The sequence below is a fragment of the Eleginops maclovinus genome, chromosome 5 (genome assembly GCF_036324505.1).
Source record: "Eleginops maclovinus isolate JMC-PN-2008 ecotype Puerto Natales chromosome 5, JC_Emac_rtc_rv5, whole genome shotgun sequence".
NCBI lineage: Eukaryota > Metazoa > Chordata > Actinopteri > Perciformes > Eleginopidae > Eleginops > Eleginops maclovinus.
The window spans coordinates 1007225-1033518 of record NC_086353.1 but is presented as its reverse complement, the minus strand read 5'-3'; the positions used below and the strand labels follow the sequence as shown (position 1 = coordinate 1033518).

Genomic DNA, 26294 nt, shown 5'->3' with positions numbered 1-26294 from the left:
TGTTCTTCTTCTTTCAACGGAGTCCGAGTTTGACCTCAGCATCCTCTCCTTCAGTTTAGCAGAGTCCTTATTTGATGTGTTTTGGGAAATATTATTATTATTTGTCCTTATAAAGCATGAATATTATAAAGGGGGGTGCTCTTGGTTGCGTTTTCTTTTTTAAATTGTTAAATTATTTTTGTTGTGCATTTTATTTGTAAATACATTTGCAGTCCTTTTGACCAAACCTTTGTCACATAGTACACTTGCATGTTTTCTTACTGAGTTGTATACAGTTTGTCTAATCCATCTGTTTTGCCCTTTCGAGTGTGCAGTGTCTTTCTATCATAAGGCACTTAGCTGTGGTGTTATCATCAGTCTATATGTGTTGTTTACAACAACAACAATAAAGTGTATTTATTTATAAAACATCAAGACTTTTCACTTGTAATCCCCCAAAGAGTCTACCAACCAGCATGAGACTCCTCAATTTCCCTCGGGATAAATAAAGCTTCTTGAATCTTGAATCTTGAATGTCCCAGTGAGGCGTGAAGTGAAATGTGAGTATTACTGACCTCTGCTGGTGACCAGTGGGTATTACAACAAACAGTCTGGCTTGTCTCAGAAACTCTGGTGTAGGTTCAAGTCACTATTACAATCACTGATAAACGTGTTCTACTAATGTCTTACCTTTTGGAAAAGTAGAAATACTCTGAACTTGATTACAAACTGAGTCATGGATTGAAATTGAGTAAAAGTACAGAAGAATCAGTAAATTGTAATTCAAATATCAAAGCAAAAGCACTCTGCTGAATATTGAGTTAGCCTCGTGTTATTTGATCATATAATGCATGTGCTTTTATCCCCAGTAAATACACGCCGTGTCATTTTAATGTGGTAGTATTTCAATGTTGAGCCATTTTTGAGTACTCTTGCCGTCATGCCGTATCAAGTGTTTACAGCAGGGGTGTCCAAACTATGGCCCGGGGGACAGAATGCGGCCAGAGATCCATTTTGAATCGGCCCTCAGCAAATTTCTAAAAGTATAATGGAACACAGCCCACACATTACACTTGTGCTTTTCTTATTTAGTACAACTTCTCAAATATAAACATATATGACTCAGTAGTATTCATGTGTTAATAAGCTCAAAGTCCAATCAATTGTGTCATTTAAAGTTGAACACATTTTCTAACAAATCTTAGTTGATGAGAAAAAGCCCAATAACTACTTCACATAACAAGCTTGAAATAGACCCTTCATATTTCCCCTGACTATCAGCAATCTAAGGCTTCTGTTTTAAGGAATGAGCTGCCAACAAGAGAGATGACACCCTAAGGAGAGCTGTGATGTAGGCGGTTTTCTTGAGGAACCACATTTGGTAACTTCCCCACACACCAAACATGGCTTCCCCTCCGCGACTCAGTGAGGTCGAGAAGCATGTGGTTTACTCCCAACCAATCAGCGAAGATCATTAGTCAGACTCTACACTGCCCCCTAGGGGTGAACTTTGAGAGTTCTGCCTCTGGTTTCAGGGCAGAGCTGGACATATTCTTTCAGAGGAGGGACAGATTCTGAGATGCTGCCCCACATCTGTGTAAACTGAGACCCTATCGTCTCTTATTTTGTGGGAGGGAGGGAAGGGGAGCAGCATGTATTTCAATGTGTGCCGTATAAAGGGCTACAGCTCTACTGTTAATTAGCCCCACAGAACAAAATCCAATTGTTTATTATTATTGGATTGTTCTGTTAACCAGTATTTGTCTTGTTGACACCAGATTGAATGTTTCTTAATCTGCTTTTTCTTTCTTTCTCCTTATTATCTCTTCTCAGTATCACATTTTCTTGGGCTTATTGTTAGTATTATCAAGTACACCTCCTACCTCAGCTGCTCCTAGAATAAAACCACAACCACAAGTCTTACTGTAAGTCAAACAGGAAGCTGCCAGGATGTGTAGACGTAGCCACATCTGAAAGTCTGTCCACAAACATGTCCTCTTCAATGTGTCTACCGGCTTAATGTTAAGACTGAGAAAGCCAGCAGGTACAAATAAAGAAAATGTGGCTGTCTTTTATTTTCCTCGCACACTCAGACCTCAAGGGCCGTCTGGCTGCATGTTTAGGGCCCGAATATCTCTAGGGTTTTCAATACACTGCTCCTTACTTGTAATATGAGGTAAAGAGAGGTAAACAAGGAGGGGTTAACCTTCCTGTATTTAAAGACACTGTGCATACCTAGCCAAACATCAGTAAGAACATTTTATGGGGGGGGGGGGGGGGGGTAACACAACCGCACAGGATTTACAGTAACTCCTGTGCTCATGCATGTTAATAATGTAAAGAGGAAGGAAGACAGGCTGGGTTTAACCAGCTTGAAGTATATTTAGCACAACTGTAACAACCACAGATGAAACACACTGTGTTCAAAGACCACATCGTCCTTATTTCTGCAGAAATGATATAGAGTATTTCTGCAGATTTGACAGAGACGTGAGGAGCAGCCATGAGTTTAAAAGCAGCAGTGAGTGGATTAGTGTTCTTCCTTCTCTGTGTGCAAGGTACAGTACATCTATGTTTATATTTTAAGATAGTCAGGACAACAGAGTGCTGTGTGGATAGAAATAATGCTTGCTTTAGATAACTGCTAATTAAAATGCATTGCTCTGTTGCACTTCCTCTATCCTCCTGCAGTGCTCAGCCCTTAACTTTAGCGAGTGTTTCTCCACAGTAGAATACATTCAGAGGTATGTAATAATGTCATCAATATGAGAAACATATCATGAGCTGCTGTCATGTCTTTAGTGGTATAAGAGATTACTTAAGGTAGGTGGATTAAAAGCGTCACTAATGAATCAATTATGAATTAGCAATGAGTTGAATGAATGAGGGGTTGCCTGTAGACATTAAAACACAATGATAAAGACTTTGGATTTAGCTTCTTTTGGAGTATTGTTTGGCTTTTTCGACCGACAACTTTACTGTTTTTAGCTGCGCCCAGCAACAGATCGCTCTTCTCTTTTTATTGCGGCTGCAGTTTTGGCCCTATGAGGCTGACCTTTCGCATGCAGGTCAAGTGTTTCTTAAGGTGTGTGCATGTGCATGCATGAACGTCTGTATTCATGCATGCACATTTTTTTGCCTGCATTGGACAGAGAAAAGAGTAAAGGCTCACTGGAAACAGGAAGAGGGATCTTGGTAAGACATGCAAAAAGTAAGCGGAGCGATCACGGTAACAAGTTAGCGCTGTAACTCCCTATCAACACGAGGTGCCACGTGCAGCTTCTCTCCGTTACACTTCAGGCTTTACCAACACAAGGATAGTAGTATTTATCTGACACAACAAGAATGAACGTTGGATTTATATTAGGATTCATTTAGAAACAGGACTTTGGTTAATATCTAGACCAGGGGTCTTCAACGTCTTTTTGACTAAGGACCCCCAAACTGATGGAGAGATGGAGCAGGGACCCCCTATTGTATATAATGTATAAAACTGTGATCTATATTAAACTGGGCTTAGTGACATACAGTATAGCTACCCTGCTATTGTACATTCAAGCTATTCAATGATTACACAGGTTCATATATTCATGTTTTTATTTTAAACTTGTAGAAGGGACAGTAAAGAGTTACAAAACGTATCTTCTGTCCTTGTATCTGTGAGTTTAGGCAGTTGGAGACTGAATAGACTCTCGGCCAATCACAGGGACACTGACAGAGCCTGTGTGTAGAATGCAGCCTCGTGATTGGCACAGCAGCGATAGGGGGCGGGTCTTCCTCTTCGTGTACAGGAGGCCTGGCAGGACAGGTCTAGGCTAGTCTTGTGCTCTGAGTGAAAGTTAACATCTTCTGCCTCGATTTATCCTGAGCTCCAAAATGTTGCATTCATGTTAATGTGCATTTAAAGACATTTACATTTGAGGGGGAAAATGCTTGATAAAAATAATAAAACCCCTGTTGAAGAACTCTGATCGAGACATTTCTGCAGAGAAGCCAGATGCTTTCTGTACCGGACAATAAGGAGACATACAGTAGGTGCAAGTGCTCTGATGATGGTGGGTTGGTGTCGACTTTTGAAAGCAATTAGCAGACCAATACTTAACAATAACCCCTCTGTCAGTAATTTGTTGTCTTAGTTTTACACGCCTCAATGTTCTGCTTTTCTTTCTTTCTTTTCCAGCATGCATAGTAATACAGAAATAGTTTTCACATGATTAAGTGAGAGTGTGTGTGAGGCAGTGCACACACTCTTAATGGCTGAAAATAACTGGCCTCTAGTCTTAATACTGACCTCTGTCAATATCATGGTGTGTGACATTTACAAGAAGTCTGGCTGAGCAGAGGTATGTGTATCTGTCTGTGTGACAGAGTGTGTCTCTATTGGAGTGTGTGTCTTTGAGTGTGTGTGTCTGTGTGTCAATTATTGTACATTCTTAGATTTTCATTTCAGAGGAATAGAGTGAGGGAGCACACCAGTGGCGTAGCTATACCTATTTTAGGTGAACTTCAGCCCACCTAAAAAAATAAATCCCACCCAAATGAACATTTTGAAATTGAAAAGAAAAATGTATATATATATTTTATGTCTCACATTAGTGTTGAGAGTTGTGCCCCCTCCCCTTACCAAGACCACACAGTTCTATTGTGTAGCCTCTTAATGTTGCTCTCAAAGTGCACCAGAAGCATGCAACTCACTTTAAAGTGTTTTAAAAATCTGCCCGGGGATGTATGCCCCCGGACCCCGCTAGAGGATGTGAAGTCCACCCCACTCAAACTTCAAAACTAGCTATGCCCCTGGAGCACACAGAAAGGGTGCTGGCAAAAGAGAAAGGGCAAGAGAGAAATGGGCGGACATACATCCACGATGTGTGTATGATGTGGCTCTTTGCAGTAACACTGTCAAATAATTGTCTCTTCGTCTCTGACTGGTTGGCCACCCCTGATCTAAGTGAATACTGCGTTACAGGTTACATACATGATGTGCTACCTCAAAATTAATGAGTGGTTCGATGCCTCTGTTCCCTGGAAACATTGAAACTTTTTTACAGAATGATCCCTGTTCAGACATCAGAACATCTCCGTCAATGTAAATGAATATAATATGAAATATTTAAACAACTTGTTTGATAATACAATGACAGTCTGCCTTCTGATGTGCTCTGTGTTTCAGGGGTTCAGGGTCAGTATGGCTGGAGAGTGACTTACTCTTCTATTGAGATCTGTGCAGTGAAAGGATCAACAGTGGAGATCAGATGCAGATACACATACCCATCTACATCTTCCCGTGTTGAAAAGGCATTTTGGTTTACTAAAATGAAGGATGATGAATATGTAGATCTGACAGCAGACTCAGAGTACACAGGTCGCGTGCAGTACAGTAATAAAGTCAAAGACTGCACTCTGAGAATCTCTCAGCTGAAAGACAGCGACTCAGGTCTCTACAAGTTCAGGTTCACAACCGACGAGAGTGGAGGAAAATATACTGGTTCCCCTGGAGTCACTTTGTCCGTCACTGGTAACATTTTCATTCATTCAAATCATTTCCAAATGTTCAACATTAAGGACACAATAATATGAATGTGATGTGTTTTTATACACATGAATGTTGAGGGTTTGTCTGAAATAACCTTCCTGTTGCTTCTTCACAAACACAGATCTCTCGGTGCAGGTGGAAAGCAAATATTCTAACACTGCAAACCTGAAGTGTCGGAGCAGTTGTGATGTACCTGAAAATAATTACGTCTGGTACAAGAACGGTGTGCAGATTCAAACAAAGACATCTTCTCTTCAAGTTGACATGCTTTTTCTAAACAGCTATTCCTGTGCTGTGAGAGGATTTGAGGACTCTCCCTCCCCTTCAGTGTGTGAGTTTACATGCAGCCTCGTGATTGGCACAGCAGCGATAGGGGTGGGTCTTCCTCTTCGTGTACAGGAGGCCTGGCAGGACAGGTCTAGGCTAGTCTTGTGCTCTGAGTGAAAGTTAACATCTTCTGCCTCGATTTATCCTGAGCTCCAAAACGTTGCATTCATGTTAATGTGCATTTAAAGACATTTACATTTGAGGGGGAAAATGCTTGATAAAAATGATAAAACCCCTGTTGAAGAACTCTGATCTAGACATTTCTGCAGAGAAGTCAGATGCTTCCTGTACCGGACAATAAGGAGACATACAGTAGGTGCAAGTGCTCTGATGATGGTGGGTTGGTGTCGACTTTTGAAAGCAATTAGCAGACCAATACTTAAAAATAACCCCTCTGTCAGTAATTTGTTGTCTTAGTTTTACACGCCTCAATGTTCTGCTTTTCTTTACGTTTCCATTCACACCCTGCAGCTGACCACACAGAGAAGCAGGCCAGAAAAGAAGTGTTATACACACCCCTCTAACATGTTATCCTCATCTTTTTCTAAGTATCTATGTATCTCTGTATATATCTAAGTGAATACTGCGTTACAGGTTACATACATGATGTGCTACGTCAACATTAATGAGTGGTTCGATGCCTCTGTTCCCTGGAAACATTGACACTTTTTTACAGAATAATCCCTGTTCAGACATCAGAACATCTCCGTCAATGTAAATGAATATAATATGAAATATTTAAACAACTTGTTTGATAATGCAATGACAGTCTGCCTTCTGATGTGCTCTGTGTTTCAGGGGTTCAGGGTCCGAATGGCTGGAGAGTGACTTACTCTTCTATTGAGATCTGTGCAGTGAAAGGGTCAACAGTGGAGATCAGATGCAGCTACACATACCCATTTACATCTTCCCGTGTTGAAAAGGCATTTTGGTTTACTAAAATGAAGGATGATGAATATGTAGATCTGACAGCAGACTCAGAGTACACAGGTCGCGTGCAGTACAGTAATAAAGTCAAAGACTGCACTCTGAGAATCTCTCAGCTGAAAGACAGCGACTCAGGTCTCTACAAGTTCAGGTTCACAACCGACGAGAGTGGAGGAAAATATACTGGTTCCCCTGGAGTCACTTTGTCCGTCACTGGTAACATTTTCATTCATTCAAATCATTTCCAAATGTTCAACAATAAGGACACAATAATATGAATGTGATGTGTTTTTATACACATGAATGTTGAGGGTTTGTCTGAAATAACCTTCCTGTTGCTTCTTCACAAACACAGATCTCTCGGTGCAGGTGGAAAGCACAAATTCTAACACTGCAAACCTGAAGTGTGGTAGCAGTTGTGGTGTACCTGAAAATAATTACGTCTGGTACAAAAAGGATGTACAGATTCAAACAAAGACATCTTCTTCTCTTCAAGTTGACATGAGTTATCTAAACAGCTATTCCTGTGCTGTGAGAGGAGTTGAGGACTCTCCCTCCCCTTCAGTGTGTGAGTTCACTTCACTGACTTATTGTAACATAACACCCTCTGCAGCCTTTCTCAAACTGTTTTCAGTCAGGGCACCTTTCAAAAGTGCATAAAATCCCAAGGCACCCCAATGTAAAATATGATTAAAAACGACACTGCATAGCCTAAACATAAATGCAAATGTCCTGTTTATTTAGACGGGACAGTAAAGTGCAACACGAACTGTGAATAATAATAATGATAATAACAACTTTATAGGAACTTTATCTAGCAGCACCTTTAAAAACACAGAAGTGCTTCACAAAACATTAAACCAGTCACAAATCTCATAAAACCACAAGTAGTAAGCAAGAACTCAACAACAAATTGAGACCAGGAGAACTCAAATGAAGTGCAGGATGCAGTTAAAATAAAATAAAGGGGGTAGACATGACAACAAATAAATAAAATGAGATACAGAAAAAGTAAAGATGCAGGTTTTAAAAATGTCATCATAGTCCTTGTTTCCATCTGTGTTTCCATCCGCGCACCTACACACACACACACACACACACACACACACACACACACACACACACACACACACACACACACACACACACACACACACACACACACAATAATCCACAATGAGAGAGGAAGAGAGAGAGAGGTCAACGTGCACGCAGAGCGCAGGCACGCTCTCACACTTACACAAACAAGCCATGATGCAGACTCAGGGCTGGTGGACGAAGGCTCGCATGCAGGCTGAGGCTCCATGTTACAGTCAATCATGTCCGGTTCTTGTGGGGCTTTTCTTTTTAAAAAACGATCCATGCTGTTGTTGCTTGTTCCTTGCTCTTTTTGAAATTAAATGTATTTTTGCAGTTAAATCAAACAATGCGCTGCGCTGGCATCTGACCCCGGTGGGCGGGTCCGCGAGTCAGATTTTTACATGTTAATTCTTTTAAATAAAAACTATATATATTATCAACATTAATTTACAATGTAAGTAATCCATTAGTAGCTAAAATAATGTATTTATGTATTCAAATTTAAATATTTTTTTTTGGGGGGGGGGGGGTTTATTATGTCAGAATACGTAATTTTTTTGGCGGCACCCCTGACACAGTCAGGGGGCACCCCAGTGTGCCGCAGCACCCACTTTGAGAAAGGCTGCTCTAGAGGAACCCATAGCTAACTGTATAGGTGTGTGTGACTTCTCACCCACTCTGTTAGAACAATGGTTTAAAAATGAGTTTGCATTTCTCAGGTGTCACTGGTCATGACAGCAACAGAGTGACTTACACTCAGAGAAGCATCTGTGCCCCCAAAGGATCATCAGTGGACATTTCCTGCACGTACAGCAGTTATGAATGTATTACATCTAAATTCTGGTTCAGACCTGAGCGTAGCCATCAGGGGCAGAATCCCTCTCAACCTGAGGACCTTAGTGAAGACTCCCAGTATGAAGGTCGTGTTCAGGTTCCTGAAACAGAGAGAGGACGCTCCACTCTGAGGATCTCTGACCTGAGAGACTCAGATTCAGCTCAGTATCTCTTCACATTCAAAACAGCAAGCTCTGAATGGGGGAGGGATTTACCTGGAACCACTCTGACTGTCACAGGTACTGATCAACACACTGATGTAAATACACAGTACACCTGAAAATACTGGAAGTGTTGATGTCTGTGTAAACACTATTGGATGAGTTAACCTCTTTGCTCACCAACGTTAGACTGTTGTGTTAATGGGTATGCACATTTATCATCAGTTTGATTTTAGACCTAGTGATATAATATTGTTTGTTTTCTCATCTCCAGCTCTGCAGGTGCAGGTGATCAGAGCAACAGTCGACCGGTCTTCTACCTACATCAATGCAGAGCTGAAGTGTCGCAGCAGCTGCAGTCCAGCTGCTAGTGCTTCCTTCGTCTGGTTCAAGAACCGAGAGAAAATCAGCACACCAGCGACATCTTCTTACCAAGGCTGGATTCAACTTGCAGACGTGATCTCTTGTGCTTTTGAGGGACATGAGAAGTTCCCCTCTCCTCCAGTGTGTGAGTTTACAGAAAGCTGAGCTGCCAGTAAATAAATGATCTCAGGTGAAGCAACATACAGATTAAATAGATTTGGGTAGAGACCTCATTTAGAAAGAAGAAAAGGTTGAAAACAATAACAGAAAATCCTGTAGGCAACAAGAAACATCATAGATATCATAAACGAGGTGAGCATTATATTGTTGTTGAAGTTTGCAGGAGAAAGATGAAGAAACTTGATTTAGCATACTTAGTAAAATCAGCCGACACTTGCAACGTAATTAAATCATGATGAGAGCCTGCAAGATCATTTAAGGAGGCGAAGAAACAGCATTATGAATAAATACACCAAGGCTCTCTTACAGAGATGTACAGCTCAATATGATGTGTACTACTCTAATCTCAGGATCTACTTTACAATGTAAACATACTAGGGCTATGGAAACACTATTTACTCCTTTAAATATACATGTTGCACAATTGGAATTTACACCTATAATTCATTTCTGAATCTCCAGATGCTCCAAAGCTCCCCTCTGTGTCAGTGAGTCCCTCTGCTGAGATAGAGGAGGGCAGTTCAGTGACTCTGACCTGTAGCAGTGATGCTAACCCAGCAGCTAACTACACCTGGTACAAGAGGGATGGAAATTCATACATTCCTCTTTTCAGTAAAGAACAACAGCTTGTCTTCAGCTCCATCCAGTCCTCTGACTCTGGACAGTATTCCTGTAGAGCTGAGAACGAGCTGGGGGGGAGGAGACCTACAAACACCTTGATTGATGTGAAATGTGAGTAAACTGCTCCCTTAAAGATAACACGCTCATATCTGTTGTAGGTTTTTCAAATGAAGATGTTATTTATCATAACTACTTTCTTGGGCTCAGCTTGCTTTATGTTATTTAAGATCCAGATAGCAACTGGGTAAGGAATAGTGCTAATCACATTTATAGTGGAATCGGAGGATGAAACCCTCTTTATTGTCACATACATGCACACAGCAGAGCACACAGTGAAATTGGTCCTCTGCATTTAACCCATCCTAGTACTAAGAGCAGTGGGCAGCTATTGTGCAGTGCCCGGGGAGCAATGGGGAGTGGGGATTGGAGGTGTCCGGTGCCTTACTCAATGACACCACAGCAGGGCCTAGGAGGTTAACTGGGACCTCTCCAAGTAGCAGTCCACTTTCCATATTTCAAGTCTGTTCGGGGACTTGAACCATCCTGGAAGAAACGCTGAATATATTATTAGCAGGGGAAAGTCAGATTCTGCTCCTCCTCCTCTTTTGACCTCAGGTCTGTCTGTGTAAGGATAGCTCTGTCTGTCAGATGCCTCAGTATGTGTCAGGTGTTTCAGTATTTACAGTGGGTGGTAGTTCATTCAATATGTCTGATAAGCATACAGTATAATACTACAACTGCAAATACTGTGACACTGTTGAATTACATACAAACTCCTTGTAATAATCTTTAGAGGAACTACAGTTTGGACTAGTGCTTACTTTTTAAATTACTGACAGCTATAGTTGAATATTCATTCTGACCGTGGCCACTAAACAATACTTTTAATTATTTCAATATGCATTTGGAAATGTGTGTTTCGTACATCTTTCCAGTTGTGTGTATGAACATCACATCCTCCACCTTGACCCTCAACACCGGAGCCCCTCAGGGTTGTGTGCTCAGCCCTCTCCTCTACTCCCTGTTCACGCACGACTGCGTGGCCACACACAGCTCCAACACCATCATCAAGTTTGCTGACGACACGACCGTCATCGGCCTGATCACAGACGGCGACGAGACGGCGTACAGAGAGGAGGTCAGAGCCCTGACATCTTGGTGCCAGGACAACAACCTCCATCTCAACGTCAGCAAAACAAAGGAGCTGATTGTGGACTACAGGAAGAGGCAGAGAGAAGCACACACACCCATCACCATCGACGGGACTCCTGTGGAGAGAGTCAGCAGCTTCAGGTTCCTCGGGGTTAACATCAGTGAGGACCTGACATGGACACATCACACCAGGGTCATATCCAAGACGGCTCGACAGCGGCTCTTCTTCCTCCGCAGGCTGCGGAAGTTCAACATGGACTCCAGGATACTCTGCAACTTCTACAGGTGCACCATCGAGAGTATCCTGACTGGCTGCATCACCGCCTGGTATGGCAGTTGCACCGCCCTCAACCGTAAGACTCTACAGAGGGTGGTGAAAACTGCTCAGCACAACGCCAGGACGGAGTTGCCATCCATGGAGGACCTCTACAGCCCAGCGGTGTAGGAAGAAGGCCGGTAGGATATTAAAGGACCCCCATCACCCCAGCAACAATCTGTTCTGTCTGCTGCCGTCTGGCAGACGGTACCGCAGCATCCGGACCAAGACCACCAGACTCAGAGACAGTTTTATACCACAGGCTATAAGACTACTGAACTCCTGAGCTGTGTGGGTGTCTACTCGCATCTGTTTATAGTACACACATACATATATATATTATACACATCTGCCATACATATCTGTTTATAGTACACATATCTATATATTATACATATCTGCCATATACATCTGCTATACATAATATATGCATCTGTCCATACCTCCTCATTCAACAGAGTAAAGTCTTTAAATACTTTCAATGTATTCCACATATGTATATATTTCACATCCTCAAATCTGTATTGTTAATATTGTAAATATTCTTCTCTCTTTTTCACTATTTTATTTATCTTTTGCACCATGTATGTTGAGTTGTTGGAGGAGCACGCGACATAAGATTTTCATTGCCAACATATACGCTGTATCTGCTGTGCATATGACAAATAAATCTTGAAACCTTGAAACCTTGAAACCTTGAAGACATTGTAGGTCAGTGTCCTGCCTGACCAAGCTAGACACCATGTTGACACATGTGATTCTACTGGAGCTGTGTTAAACCACATGTAAAGTACATGCAGGGCTTTTCTAAGTTAAACCATAACAAATTGCAATGACTTTTGTGATTGCAAAACTTGAGGTCCCAGCAGGACATTGCTTCACCAACTGTGGAGACACGTTGTTTGTCTGCAGCGTGAGAAAATGAGTCACTGAACGATGTTGTGATGCATCTTCCTCAGGAACAAGAAGCCATAATGAGAAATCTTGTCCTCAAATTTTGTGATCCGGTCTATCAGGAACTATGGTAATCTGTTATCTTTGCAGAGGTGACAACATCCTGTCTCATGAAGCAGGGTTTCTATTGTATATTGATACTGTAGTGACCTTTCTGCTGCTGCTCCTAGTTTGTTGTATATGCCCCAAACAACTGGCCTGTTAACAAATATTCAGCTTTGTCTCTTTTTCTCCTCCAGATGCTCCAAAGACTTCCTCTGTGTCAGTGATTCCCTCTGCTGAGATAGAGATGGGCAAACCATTGCAGCTAACCTGTAACAGTGGCGCTAACCCAGCAGCTACACATACCTGGTACAAGGACAACCAAACACTGCCTCGGGGGTCAAAAGACATTTATCTATTCGCCTCCATCACCTTAGCGGACAAAGGGAACTACCACTGCGAGTCTAAGAATAAGTACGGCCAGATCAACTCTACATCAGTTCACATAGATGTCCAATGTAAGTCCAAAACACTCTTGACTGGTTCTTCCTATCCACACTAACTTTGAAGCAATACCTTTTTGAAATGAGTGTCCAGTGCTAATTTTCAGCTAACGCTAATATGTTACTTTTACTTCCAAGGTTACAAAGTACAAAGTTCCTCTGTGTTTGTGAATAAGATGGTTCTTTATTGGCAGCAGCTGAAGGATTAGCCCCATTCATGACATGAGCTCTTCATTTCTTACTCCGCGATGCGCTCTTTTGGCCTTCGCGATGTAAATCTTAGGGATAAAAACATAATTTCTTTCAGTTTATATGCAGCAGTTGGATTTATCGTGGGATCAAGAACAAGTCTTTGCTGCTAACAGATTCATTGACTCACGATCCTATCAATCTCCTAAAATGTAGCACAATTTTAAGTGAAGTGCTTACGTCACAAACAAGGCAACAGAGGGGATGTGTACTGCAGTATGTAGGCTTTTCTTTGCCGTAGATGTTAGTGTCCACTGCCAAGTTGGGCCCCTTCCGCATGGTCACCTTAATGATATCACGTTGGGAATTAGTAGGCCTACTTTACTAAAGATAAAACATCTACACACTCTCCTCCAGATGCTCCAAAGCTCCTCTCTGTGTCAATGAGTCCCTCTGCTGAGATAGAGGAGGGCAGTTCGGTGACTCTGAACTGTAGCAGTGATGCTAACCCAGCAGCTAAATACACCTGGTACAAGAAGAATGAAGACTCTCCAAAAGCTTCAGGACAGATCTTCACCATCACTGACTTCAGAGCTGAACACAGTGGGAATTATTCCTGTGAAGCCCAGAACAAGTTAGGACGTAGTAACTCCACCTCCATCCATCTGACTGTTGTGGCAGGTAGGTCATAAGCACCACAGGTCTACCCAAGAGGCACAGCAACTTTCAGGTTCATATCATACATGTAAAAATTCTCGGAGCCACTACGGTTCTTTGAAGAGCCAAGATGTGATTTACTGTTATTTTTACAGATATTTGTTCTGCTGATGATCAGTTATGGGACACAAAAATATATTCCGATGGGTTACTATTTCAACTGCTTAAGCTTTAAGATTTAGTGGCTAATTATCACCTGTTAATGAACTCAAATGTACCTGTTATACAAACAAATAATTGTTTCCCAGGTTCAATGAAGTTAGTAGCTGCTGGATCAGTAACTGCTGTAAGTGTGGGTATCATGATCCTCATCGCCTTTCTGGTGATTAGGTAAGAAGTTCAGTTTTACTTTGATAACATTCAATAAGGCCACTCTCTTTGTTTAATTTTACAAGTCATTGCTTTGCTTTCTTTTCCAGAAGGAAGAGGTCCTCGAAACCAACCGCGGAGGCTGAGAGAGAGACCAGACAATGAAGCTGAGGTGAGAAAGAGGGTTTCAGGTATCGCTGCGGGTCAACCTTCACCTGCAAACTCATTTGAATTGTGCATCATGTCCCATTTTTGAAACTTTCTTTTCAAACACTAAATATTTATGAGTGAGTCAAATCACAGTGGTGGGGCTTTGATCCCTGTCTGTATGTCCATAGTCCAAAATACACTTAATCAAGATGCTCTTCATGGGCCATATAGTACTGTCACGGTGAAGCTTTGCCGCCATCTGTGTGTGAGTTGTGAGAATGGGTGAAGGAGAGGCCTTTTTGAAATGCTTACTAGTTTGCAGTCGATTACCATTCCTTTGTACCTATCATACGTTCTTGTTTCCTCCCGTTGAATTCAATTGGTTTGCCTTTCCTCAGTCAGTCCGTGTCATACGGTATTCAACATTATGAGTAAGGCTGCTTTGGTCTCTCCGTTGCTTGGGATGTATACATTTCCCTTTCCTTTTCATATATATTCTGGGATATCCTTGAACATTATTGACCATTACGAATTACAATGACAATAGCAGAAGTCATCTCAAAGCAAGCAGCAGGTAGGGAGGGGAGGAGAAACACAAGCAGGTGAACACAAGGAGACAATCAGACACAGGAGGGCAAACACCAGAAGTAAGACCAGCCATGACACAGGGAGGAAGATATTTTGTAATCATGACATTAAAAATACAAGTTGTATTTGTCTTTGTGATTTCTTTCTTCAGTTACACATGAATGACAGCCCTTCAGCTGCAGTACAGAGTGAATCAGCAGAGGAGGAGGCCGAGATTTGCTATGCCAGCGTGAGCTTCATTATACTTCAGGATGATGCTATCTACTCCAACGTCAAGCCCGCTCATCTCCGCGGACACAAGAAGGAAGAGAATGACAGTGAGGACAATGCTGAATACTCTACCGTCAAATTTAAAAGTGACAGTGCTACTGCAGAGTGAGTACAAGATCATTGTACATGATCCTTAGTCAATAATGTGAGTTTATCATGTACTAAGTATGTGCTTTTTTTATCTACAGATCAGAATATCATGAGGCTGCGGAGGATCCATCTGCATTGTACTGCACAGTAAACAAAAAACCAAGAGTACAAACATAACTTTTATAAATATCAATACAGAATAATATAAGTAGTATTTCCCTGCCAGTGCTTGCAAAAGTAGGCTACATTTCTATTTTCAAGTATTTACCACAATGTTCTTCTGCTCTGCTGTTCAGTTTAATGTGGGGCGGTGGCAAAGTGGTTAGGGGCTTGGCCTGGGAACTGGAAGGTCACCAGTTCATCCCGAAAGTGCCACCGTGGTGTCCCTGAGCAAGACACTGGTTACCTACACTGCTCCCCGGGCGCCGTACATAATGGCAGCCCACTGCTCCTAACACTAGGATGGGTCAAATGCAGAGACCGCATTTCGTTGTCCTAGTACTTGTACTCTGTGCAATGACAATAAAGTTGAATCTTCTTCTTCTAATGACCTTTTTATCGTTTTACTTATTGATAACATTCCTTTTTTTAATATATAACTTCTGGTTCATTGTCGTCGTAAGTTAGTTTTGTTAAAGTACTTATTCCATAATTTAAATACATTGTTTTGTAATTTGTAAAACTGATTGTGTTGCTCTGATGTATATTGTTTCAGTAACCATATCATGAAATAAAGTTATTCCATTCATTTCTGTCATTGATTGTCAACATTCCTAAGAAAGGTGTTTAATGTTTAAACCAGAGGGACCCAAGGCCGCTTTACAGGTTTAAGGAAGGACAAAAAACAACGAACAAACAGGTAGGGGAAGTAATAAAGTTAAAATGTAATAACTAGCAGTGGGAGGAGGGGGACTGCGATGGGTTAGGGGTCAAAGGCCATGGTGAAAGGTGAGTTTTTAATGATGACTTGAACATGTCCAGGGAAGCAGCATTGCGGATAGTGGGGGCAGCAACACTGAACTCAGCTCCCTTGTAGAGTTTGGATCATTTCTCAAAAGTGTTTTATTATGAACTCCTAATGTCACTATGACTATATTGGTGAAACGCTTAGGGGGTACATGGATGTCTACACATCAAAGAGGCAAAGGTTCAGTCCCCTGCAGACAACATGTAAAACTGCCCTTTGGCGAGATAGGTAATTCAAAATTCGTGTCTACAGTAAATGTCTTGTCAATTCTCCGGCCATAACTCCGAATAAACCCAACAGTGTTTTGCCAACCAGTTCCTCCTCTCCAGTGTCTCTCTGAGTTTCGTCTCCATTGCTTCAGAAGTTTCCACCACAAAAAGTAATCAGGGGAAAGTGGGGTAAGCTGAGCCAATTTTTATTTATGTTCTCCTTTAGCCAAGCAAAAAATGAGATAGAAGTCAAATGACAACAACCGTTACTTCAGGATGTCTTCTGTCAAAATGATTTTCAACCAGGGGATTCACAACATGCAGCAACTCATGCAAGGTAATAAAGAAAAGAGGAAGGAAGCCAGGCCCACGTCTATCATCTGTCCAACGCTGGGCCCAGTTAACAGACCGCAACACTCTCTGTTCTTAGCAGAGCAGATTTGAATATCAGATGATGCACAATATGTACCTTCTGTCATGTTCAAAACACACAGAGACAAGTTGAGCAGCTATGAGTCTGACAGCAGCAATGCGTGGGTTTATTCTCCTTCTTCTCTCTCTACAAGGTACTGTACTCATTTATTTATATTTTAAAGAGCTAATCTAAAGGACTACCTGTTCCTGTTTCATGTGGTTCACTTACGGTAACTAAAGCACAGCGAGGCATGGTGGATTTAAACGGAAGAAAGTTGAGCTAACACCCGTACTTCACTGGAGCCTCAATAGATTTGATCATCAATGTGATATTAACCTTTAAAATCGTGCACAACACAATTGCTTGAAATTGGAAATGAAAAATGAACATATTTGAATAGTTAATGGGTTTTCTCAAGCTGTTATTTCTGAATATAAGTGATGGAAGAGTCTTTCCTGCTAAGTTGGTTGGAAAAAATGTGCATTTCCGTTAGGATAAAAGCAAATGTCTAAGAGATTTAAGTGCTTCTTAAGTTTAGATCTAAGTTGGATCTGCCACGCTTGTACGGAGGACGATCACCATGTGTTCATAGACAGATGGCTCAAAACACAAGGCTTAATCACCAATGACCTCAGTATGCCATTTCTGGCCTTATATGACCAGAAGTACGGACAGTAAAAGTTTCACATCTTGTTTTTTGCATTTCTCTTTTCTTTCACTGCCATGACCACAAACCGAGCACATGACGTACCCTCCCTAATAATTCACTCTTTGGTTCCCCTTTTTCTTTCCTTCCTGTTCCTTCACTGATCCTTGAAACACTACGATACCCTGCTTCACTGTTACTGCAAGTGACTGGCATGCGTCACAACGATAGCTGAGGATCGTGGGTAGTGTAGTGTTTTCTGCCATCCGAAACTCAGGAAAAACTATTTGTTTCTCAGAACCGAAGAGGGAAAACACAAAAGCATTGTACACAACTCAAACTAATTTAGGTTGTGTAATTAACAAGGATACTCTGATGTTTTTGAGTTGATGAGTACTGCCGATATGACTGTAAAATCAATCGACAGTAAGGAGAATACTTAACTCCGTGTGTAAAATTCTCCGTTATCCAATAGGAAGGGAAACTCACATTGCCTTTAACTGCCGCGGTCATGGACTGCTGCAGCACTCCCCTGACCATCAAATATCACTTATCATTTATTTGTGTGCGCACTACTACCACAAAGCATACATTACTTGACTATTAATCCCACTTCTGCAAAAACATTCACACTTGAGCTCATGTGCAACAGGTCCAGAGGAAGAAGAGAGTGAGGTTTCGAAAATGTGTGTTTTATGAAGCAATGATCATAAAACTTTAGAGTAAGTGTATCACCAAAAGAACTGTGACTGATGTGAGCAAGATACCTGCACATATTCAATTTAGTCCTCTGATGTTGTTATGAGTCTGATTCTTCTGTCTGATGTGCTCTGTGTTTCAGGGGTTCAGGGTCAGGATGTCTGGGGAGTGACTTACTCTTCTACTGAGATCTGTGCAGTGAAAGGATCAACAGTGGAGATAAAGTGCAGCTACACATACCCATCTAGATGGAGAGGTGGTGTTAACACAGTAGAGAAAACATTCTGGTTTACTAAACAGAAAGATGGTGAACCTGTAGATCTGAGAACAGACTCAGAGTATGCAGGTCGTGTAGAGACTCTCTGTGGAAACAACATCTGCACTCTGAGAATCAGAAACCTGAGAGAGAGCGACTCAGCTCAGTACAGGTTCAGGTTCAAAACAAACCAAGACGCTTATGTTGGTGATCCAGTCACTCTGTCTGTCCCAGGTAATACTTTGTTTGTTACTCAAAGCTAAACTGTGTAGGAACAGTGCAGTAAAGGTCAGTGTGTTTATTATCTTGAGTTCACAATGACAGTTCAGTCTAAACTGTTTGTTTACAAATCCAGGTATCCATGTGAAGGTGAGCAAAACAAGTTCCTGCTATAGAGACTGTATACAGGCATACCTGGAGTGTGTCAGCGGGTGTCTTCCAACTTCTCCTCGTTCCTACATCTGGTACAAGGATGGACAGAAAATAGCAAATGATGCAAAATCTTTGAATGGCTATTTCTATCCTAAAGAAAGCTATGCCTGTGCTGTTAAAGGATATGAGAATGTCCCCTCTCCTTCAGTGTGTGAGTTCACTTACAGTCTTCCACAAACATGATGCTGAACCTTACTACATAACAGGGAGACCCCGCCCACAGCAATACAACCAGCCTTGAGTGATGGCAATTACATTCCCATAATAATTTAACCAAAGATATTTATGTTCAGGTGTTAATGGTGGAGACTGCAATACTGTGACTTACAGTGAGAGAAGCATCTGTGCCTTCAAAGGATCATCAGTGGACATTTCCTGCACGTACAGCAGTAATGAAGACCATGTTAAATCTAAATTCTGGTTCAGACCTGAGCGTAGTCATCAGGACCTTAGTAGAGACTCCCAGTATAGAGGTCGTGTTCAGGTTCTTTCATCATGGAGAGAATCCACTCTGAGGATCTCTGACCTGAGAGACTCAGATTCAGCTCAGTATCTCTTCACATTCAGAACATCAAGCTTTGAATGGAGGAGGGATTTACCTGGAACCACTCTGACTGTCACAGGTACTGATCAACACACTGATAATGATGTTAATGCAGCATAATTAAATGTGTTATTGAAATATATGTATTTGTCAGGGAAAGATATTCTTAAGAGTGCTTTGTGTATGTTTTAAACACAAAGACCATGTTGAGATCAGACAGTGTCTTTAGGAAAGTGTTAATATTCACTCTTGTTCACAGATCGAGATTTAGAGGTGCAGGTGATCGAGTCGTCCTCTGGTCCAACACTGGTTTGTCTCAGCAGCTGTCTGCTCACAGGTCGCTCTACATTCATTTGGTACAAGAATGAAACGGTGATTCAGGGGGAAACATCTGCTTCTCTCGGAGAATACGTTGATCCTGCAAACAGTTATTCCTGTGTCTATGACGGTCACCGCTCTCCCCCAGTGTGTGAGTTTTACTCCTCAAACCAAAAGCCATCTGGTGAAGTACAAATACCCTAAAATCTGTTCAATATTTAGGGATAGTGTCCTTATTGTCTTTCCACAGGTATAAAAGCACAGCACAGGAAACTAAAAGCAAAATGACAGGCACCTTGTTGAGATTGTGACCACTATTAGCGTAACAGAGCAGTATTTTTTTAGGAGTGATCTTGTAAACATGCATGCAGGCTTCTCTCTAATAACCCTGCTGTTGCTTTCATGCTGTTTCCACTGATCAACACTTTGCTGTGGTAATGTTCAAAGAAGCTTAAATATTTGACAGCAAAGAGACTGAAGAGTTAAACTGAAATATTGTTAAATAATAACACGTGGTTTGAACTATTGGTGTATGAAGGTGTCACTCATTATTGTCCATTTGATCTCCTCCAGACGGTCCAAAGCCTCCCTCTGTGTCAGTGAGTCCCTCTGGTGACATTATGGAGGGCAGTTCAGTGACTCTGACCTGTAGCAGTGATGCTAACCCAGCTGCTAAATACACCTGGTACAAAGGGAACCAAAAACTGCTCATTGAGAAACCACAGCTTGTCTTCAGCTCCATCTACTCCTCTGACTCTGGACAGTATTACTGTACAACTGAGAACAAGCTGGGGAGGGGGACATCTGAAAGCATCTGTATTGATGTGAAATGTGAGTTAAAAAACTGCTTATTTTAAAAGGCTTTACTCTGTAAAATGTGTTGCATCTAGTTCAAACGACAGGTTTAGCAGGTTATGGCTGCTTTAGTCGCTGTAGTTCATTGAGAAATTCTGCACTGTTCAGGGAATAAACTGTCTTATTCCTCACAAGCCCTTGTTCAAAGTTTAAAATACTGCCATATGAATTCCTACAAACGTAACACTTCTCCTCCAGATGCTCCAAAGACTCTCTCTGTGTCGGTGAGTCCCTCTGCTGAGATAGAGGAGGGCAGTTCAGTGACTCTGACCTGTAGCAGTGATGCTAACCCAGCAGCTAACTACACCTGGTACAAGGAGAACCAAACACTGCCTCTGGGAGCAGAAGGAAGTTATCATTTCCCCTCCATCAGCTCTGAGGACAGAGGGAACTACTACTGCAAGTCTGAGAATCAATATGGAGAGATCATGTCAGATTCTCTATCAGTAGATGTCCAGTGTGAGTACAAAACAGAAGCAAAGCGGACAGTCTTGTGACCCATGGGCCATGAGCGAAATGAAATTGTTAATTTAGTGTCTGGATGGATGGATGGATGGATGGATGGATGGATGGATGGATGGATGGATGGAGAGACAGACAGACAGACAGACAGACAGACAGACAGACAGACAGACAGACAGACAGACAGACAGACAGACAGACAGACAGACAGACAGACAGACAGACAGATAGATAGATAGATAGATACTTTATTCATCCTAAATGTGTTCATGCATGAAAAAACGTTAAAGAATTTGTGGAAAGTATACATACATACATCATAGTAAATTATATTTGTTGACTGAAAGATCATAGCTCTTAAAAGAGCAACCAAAACATATATCACCTCGGTCCAAAATGAGTGTTGTTTGACAAAGCAACGTTGACATTTAAAACATACATCATCTGGATCTCTCTGAATCTCCAGATGCTCCAAAGCTCCCCTCTGTGTCAGTGAGTCCCTCTGCTGAGATAGAGGAGGGCAGTTCAGTGACTCTGACCTGTAGCAGTGATGCTAACCCAGCAGCTAACTACATCTGGTACAAGGAGGATGAAGACTCTCCAAAAGCTTCAGGACAGATCTTCAACATCACTGACTTCAGAGCTGAACACAGTGGGAGTTATTCCTGTGAAGCCCAGAACAAGTTAGGACGTAACTCCACTTTATATCTGCTTGTTGTTGCAGGTAAGTTCTTTATATGTATCTTTCTTTATGATCTTTCAGATTTACTTGGACCCCTCTCACATCCTTCCCCTTAAAGGGACAGTTCACCCTGAATCCAAATGACACATATTTCCTCTTACCTGCAATGCTGTTGATGAACCTGGATAGTTTTTATGTGAGTCGTTGAATGTTGAAGCTATCATCCAAATAAATGTTTCTGCCCACGCTCCATTTAAATGCAACTAGATGGAGAAAGGTGAAAAAATAGAATCTTGACCCGTCTACTCAAGATAATTCACACACCTTGTTGTGAGCACGGTCGTTTAGGAACTACTGTCCTGTAACCGTATCACTGCGTAGAGGGAAGGGTACATCCACAAACCTAGATAAAATGACAGCTCAGTCGGAGGAGGAAGCAACTCATTTTGACTTCTCTTGCATGCCACCAGCAGCGCGAGCCTCATCCATGAGTTGATGCCCGCTTCTTTTTCCGCAGTGATTCGTTTGGCTGATGTAGACAGAAAATAATTCCTGCTTGAAACTCCTGGAGGTCTACCAAAGTTCTTCTTCTGTGGAGAGACTGGGCTCTTGAGTTTTACATGTTTGTTTTGCTGCTTTGAACAACACAACAAAGTGCCATTTCGTTCCACTCTTTTTAATTTAGGGAAAGCCAACATCCCTATTTCCCCAACACTGCGCAAAGGGCACCTAAAAGACTCTCTCTTTAATCAAAGTAAAACAATGTCCTGTGTAAAAACAATGTAAATGAATTGTTTGCAACACTTTTAGATGATTTTGGTGCAAAGGAATGACTTGCAAATACTCAAACGTCTTGTATATCCTTTGGTAACGTCAGTATTTGAATATTCAGGTGCATGGAATTCAGCCGCTACAGGAACTATCACTGCTTTCCTCCTGGCTATCATCCTCATCGCTGGCTTCCTATGGTTTAAGTAAGCAATGTTCTCTCACTGTGGTTGTGGTCACCAAAGCATTTACATGTTGTCATCGGTGGTCGTTAATTCATTCAATTACTCGTCCTATTATCCAGGAGGAATACGTCTAATGGTGGAGAGAAGCCCAACAGCAATGCACAGGTGAGGAAACACCCTCAGAAAAACACTTAAATGTGCTTTATTTACTCATTTCATAAAATATGGTTAGTAGTTCAAAGTCATTTCAGTAAAATGATGTTACCCACTTACCCCCTCACTCTTTGAATATTCTCAGGTCGAGATTTTGAGCTTTGGTGACCCAAATAATATTGTGGTATATTGAACTTCATGTAGTAATAATACTTAAATGAATACTTATACTAGTACTTATCAAACAAATGCAATAATGAATATGATTTATATAACAGTTCTTACAAACACTGCAATATTTAAGGGGCTTCTAAAGAAAAGTCTAATGTTCAATTTGCACAAAGGAGCTGTGTGGTCATAAGGATTAAAACAGGATAAATAAAAGAATATATTACCCCAAAACTTATGAAGCACTGAAAGCATGCTGGTTGTTATGCACATTTTTCTTTTAGTAGATTAAAACTGTGTTCTGTGGATTATAATCTGGTTTCTGGAGAGAGCTTATTAATCATTTCAGCATCACAATTATAACAACAGTCAACTCCTTTAAATTATAGATATAGACTTATGGAAGTGCAGACCTTCAAGGCGATACAAGAATTGGCTTTAAAATGTCCAACACCTTATTGGATGAATTGATCTGAATGGTTCTTTCTGCATGTACTGAATACAGTAGTAGGGTTAATACAAAGCCCCCACTTTTAGCGTACCCTGCCAAATAAATCAGGGACTGCGGTTGAAAAATAGCCTCTATGGTTATATGTTGCACCTTTGCATGATTTGCACAGGTCAAAAAGACTGTTCTTTGTGTGTGCCAAGTGGCCAAACTATAAGACTACTATGGTAATATTACCTTATTCATTGATGCCAAATGAGGATCTTACAGACAGAAATGTTGACCAATCATCATCGCCTGTGGTCTTGAAACCCCTGAACAGATAGGCTGGTAAATACTGCCCTCTTGTGGTGACATACCATAAAGAAAAGCAGATATCAACATGCATTAGATGACATGACATATAGGCATGATTAATGGCTCCTACAATGCTAAGGTTATTCTGAGCAACATCATAACTTGCATTTAGCCTGCTTTCTGTTTCTTCCCGTCAGCTAAACATGGGCCCGGTGCATGACCTCCCTTCAGATAATTCCAAACCAGCAGAAGAGCATGACCTAAACTACTCCAGCATCCGCTTCCACCATAACCAGGAAGATGCTCTGTACTCTAACATCGGGAGAGTGCAGCCCCAGAGACAAACAGAGGAAGACGAGGATAGTACTGATTACACTGTTGTCAAAACTCCAGGGTGAGAAGCTAAATTAAATCTCCCCATGATTGAAAACATACACATTGGGTTATAAATGAGTGTTTTATTCTTCTCTTCACAGCCCAACACGTCAGGAATATGGAGAGGGTTTATTTGCACTGTACAGCACTGTCAATAAATGAACATGGATCTGTTACCGGTTATTTATTGTACTGAGTTAAACATCTCTGCCTTTTTTCAGGAAATATGTCTAAGCATAGCATTAATGCAAGCATACAAAAATATAAATGTGGGATTTGTAAACATCTGTTTGCTTGGTTATTGTTTCTGCAAGGATTTCTTGAACCAAATTACAGAAAAATAAAAGGTCACCAGCACCAGAGTATATTTTATTTTTCCACCTGCATACTTAGCAGGGTTTTCCTCCGTATGTGTAATTTGGGTAAACAAAGCCATTCCCTAAATACTATATCAGCATAGTACAATGCAAACATTGAGTAAATAAAATACAAATACAATCAAAAATGTGTGTTTTATTTCTCAGAAGTTGGTTTATTTGACTGTATTCCAATTTGTATCATTTAGCACAACAATTAGAGTGCAGCAGTTTTTTGCTACCTTTTGCAGTACTTCTACCCCACTATAATTCAGAGGTAAATATTACACTTTTATTACATTTATTTAATATCTAGATACTTTACAGATTTGGGTGAATGATGTGCAGCATACACTTCAATTAAACAAGACTTTAGTAACATTCACAAGGTCATTCAAACTAGCTGCACCTGTACCAGCTTTGATAGTACTTTACTGCATCAATAATTATAAAACATATCATATGTATTATTCTGAAATGGACCAATCTGCAGAATGACTACTTTAAGTATATTTTGATGCTGATATTTTTCTACTTGTTACTTGAGTAACACTTAGAATGCAGGACTTTTACCCTCTGGTGCTTTTACTTTTACTCAAGTAACAGATCTTTGTACTTTTTCCACTTCTGCATATTGCTAAACGAAATGTAAAAATAACACAATATTAAACATAACATAATTAAATACCACATATATAAAAAGTAGAAACAAATGTGTAGAAATGTGTATGTTTTTGTTGCGAAGCTGCAATTTCCAAGCTTCCCTGAACTACCCAGCGCGATGATTACGTTCCGCGCGGTTTTTTTTTTTTTACGTCACGACTTCTTAAACTGTCCAGACACGCGAGAGAGACGTGTGTCGTAGGAGACGAGTATGCAGTGGCTCGTCTTGTAAATGCTAGCTGAGCTAAACTGTCTGCATTTAGCCCTGGAGACCACTGCGTTGAGACCCCTGAGCGATGCACGGTTGACCCGCAGCAGGCTAGCTGGACCAGCACGGAAGAACTAAGGTTGGCTACTGTTAGAAATAATCAATATATTGAAACGGAACATTAAAAAATAATTCACTGTTTCTGTACGGATCATATTTGTCCAATTCCGGATGTTGTTTTTAGCTTCAGTTAGCATATAGCTAATATTGTATTGTATATATGAGTAGAGGGAGAAGGACGCGTGGACTTGCATACTAAACACACCGCCTCTACCTCTCACTCATTGATGCTGCAATGATACTGTTGCGTGTTTAATGATAAACCTCAGAAGGATTGCATAATACAATATCTTCTTCTTCTTCTTTGGGTTTAATGGCGGATCGCAACCAACTTAAGGTGCATACCGCCACCTACTGTACAAGAGTGTGTAACATTATGTCATTTGCCCTTTCTTAAATTCTACTCACCAGCCTTGTGTTATTAAAAAAGTAAAGAGAGCCTTCCTGGTGACTCTTACCTTAAATCCCAGTCCCTCCCCGCCTCTTGGACTTTATCATGTAACCTTTCTCTTTCTACTGCATACATGGCACAGTGAAATGAATAGAACATCGTAGGTGAGAGCTTCAGCACATCACTAACAAGATGGCGACGGTGACGTCATAAGAGGACCCGCCCCCCGATGACGTCAGCCAATAGAAGAATCCGGAGAACCCCATGTGACAAGCGGCCAACAGGATCCAGCCCCCCGCTACCAACCAATGAGAGCAGGAGACTGTATGGCCGGAAAGAGGCGGTTCTATAAAACATGTTGGTATTGTGAAATCGAGCTCTCTTTTGTTCCGGTGTTCCAGTTTAACTGGATTCCGGTTTAACTGATGGCGTTTGTTTACATGTTAGCAATA

At 41.2% G+C, this 26294-nt stretch overlaps 3 protein-coding genes across 4 annotated transcripts; all 3 read left to right on the top strand.

Moving 5' to 3' along the window:
- The first annotated feature begins 2352 nt into the window (after window positions 1–2352).
- On the top strand, window positions 2353–11786 carry LOC134864556 (titin-like). The gene is made up of 9 exons (XM_063883624.1): window positions 2353–2537; window positions 5150–5494; window positions 5634–5843; window positions 6638–6982; window positions 7122–7334; window positions 8566–8919; window positions 9116–9349; window positions 9847–10116; window positions 10941–11786. Exons 1-9 carry the CDS (start codon window positions 2483–2485, stop codon window positions 11600–11602), a joined length of 2688 nt encoding a protein of 895 aa, XP_063739694.1. The 5' UTR covers window positions 2353–2482; the 3' UTR covers window positions 11603–11786.
- Window positions 11787–11913: 127 nt separating this feature from the next.
- Window positions 11914–15973, top strand: LOC134864584 (B-cell receptor CD22-like). The gene is made up of 6 exons (XM_063883683.1): window positions 11914–12927; window positions 13519–13782; window positions 14067–14148; window positions 14238–14299; window positions 15017–15240; window positions 15324–15973. Exons 1-4 carry the CDS (start codon window positions 12717–12719, stop codon window positions 14290–14292), a joined length of 612 nt encoding a protein of 203 aa, XP_063739753.1. The 5' UTR covers window positions 11914–12716; the 3' UTR covers window positions 14293–14299; window positions 15017–15240; window positions 15324–15973.
- An 833-nt stretch (window positions 15974–16806) lies between these two features.
- On the top strand, window positions 16807–24609 carry LOC134864557 (B-cell receptor CD22-like). 2 transcript variants are annotated; one of them, XM_063883625.1, is made up of 12 exons: window positions 16807–16967; window positions 18304–18651; window positions 18773–19000; window positions 19143–19472; window positions 19653–19862; window positions 20285–20542; window positions 20765–21025; window positions 21495–21752; window positions 22603–22684; window positions 22783–22828; window positions 23927–24123; window positions 24206–24609. In XM_063883625.1, exons 1-12 carry the CDS (start codon window positions 16913–16915, stop codon window positions 24264–24266), a joined length of 2334 nt encoding a protein of 777 aa, XP_063739695.1. In that variant the 5' UTR covers window positions 16807–16912; the 3' UTR covers window positions 24267–24609. The 2 variants fall into 2 exon arrangements, 1 of the variants encoding a protein (XP_063739695.1); XR_010165848.1 differs by lacking the exons at window positions 23927–24123; window positions 24206–24609 and having other exon boundaries at window positions 21495–21906.
- The last annotated feature ends 1685 nt before the right edge of the window (window positions 24610–26294 follow it).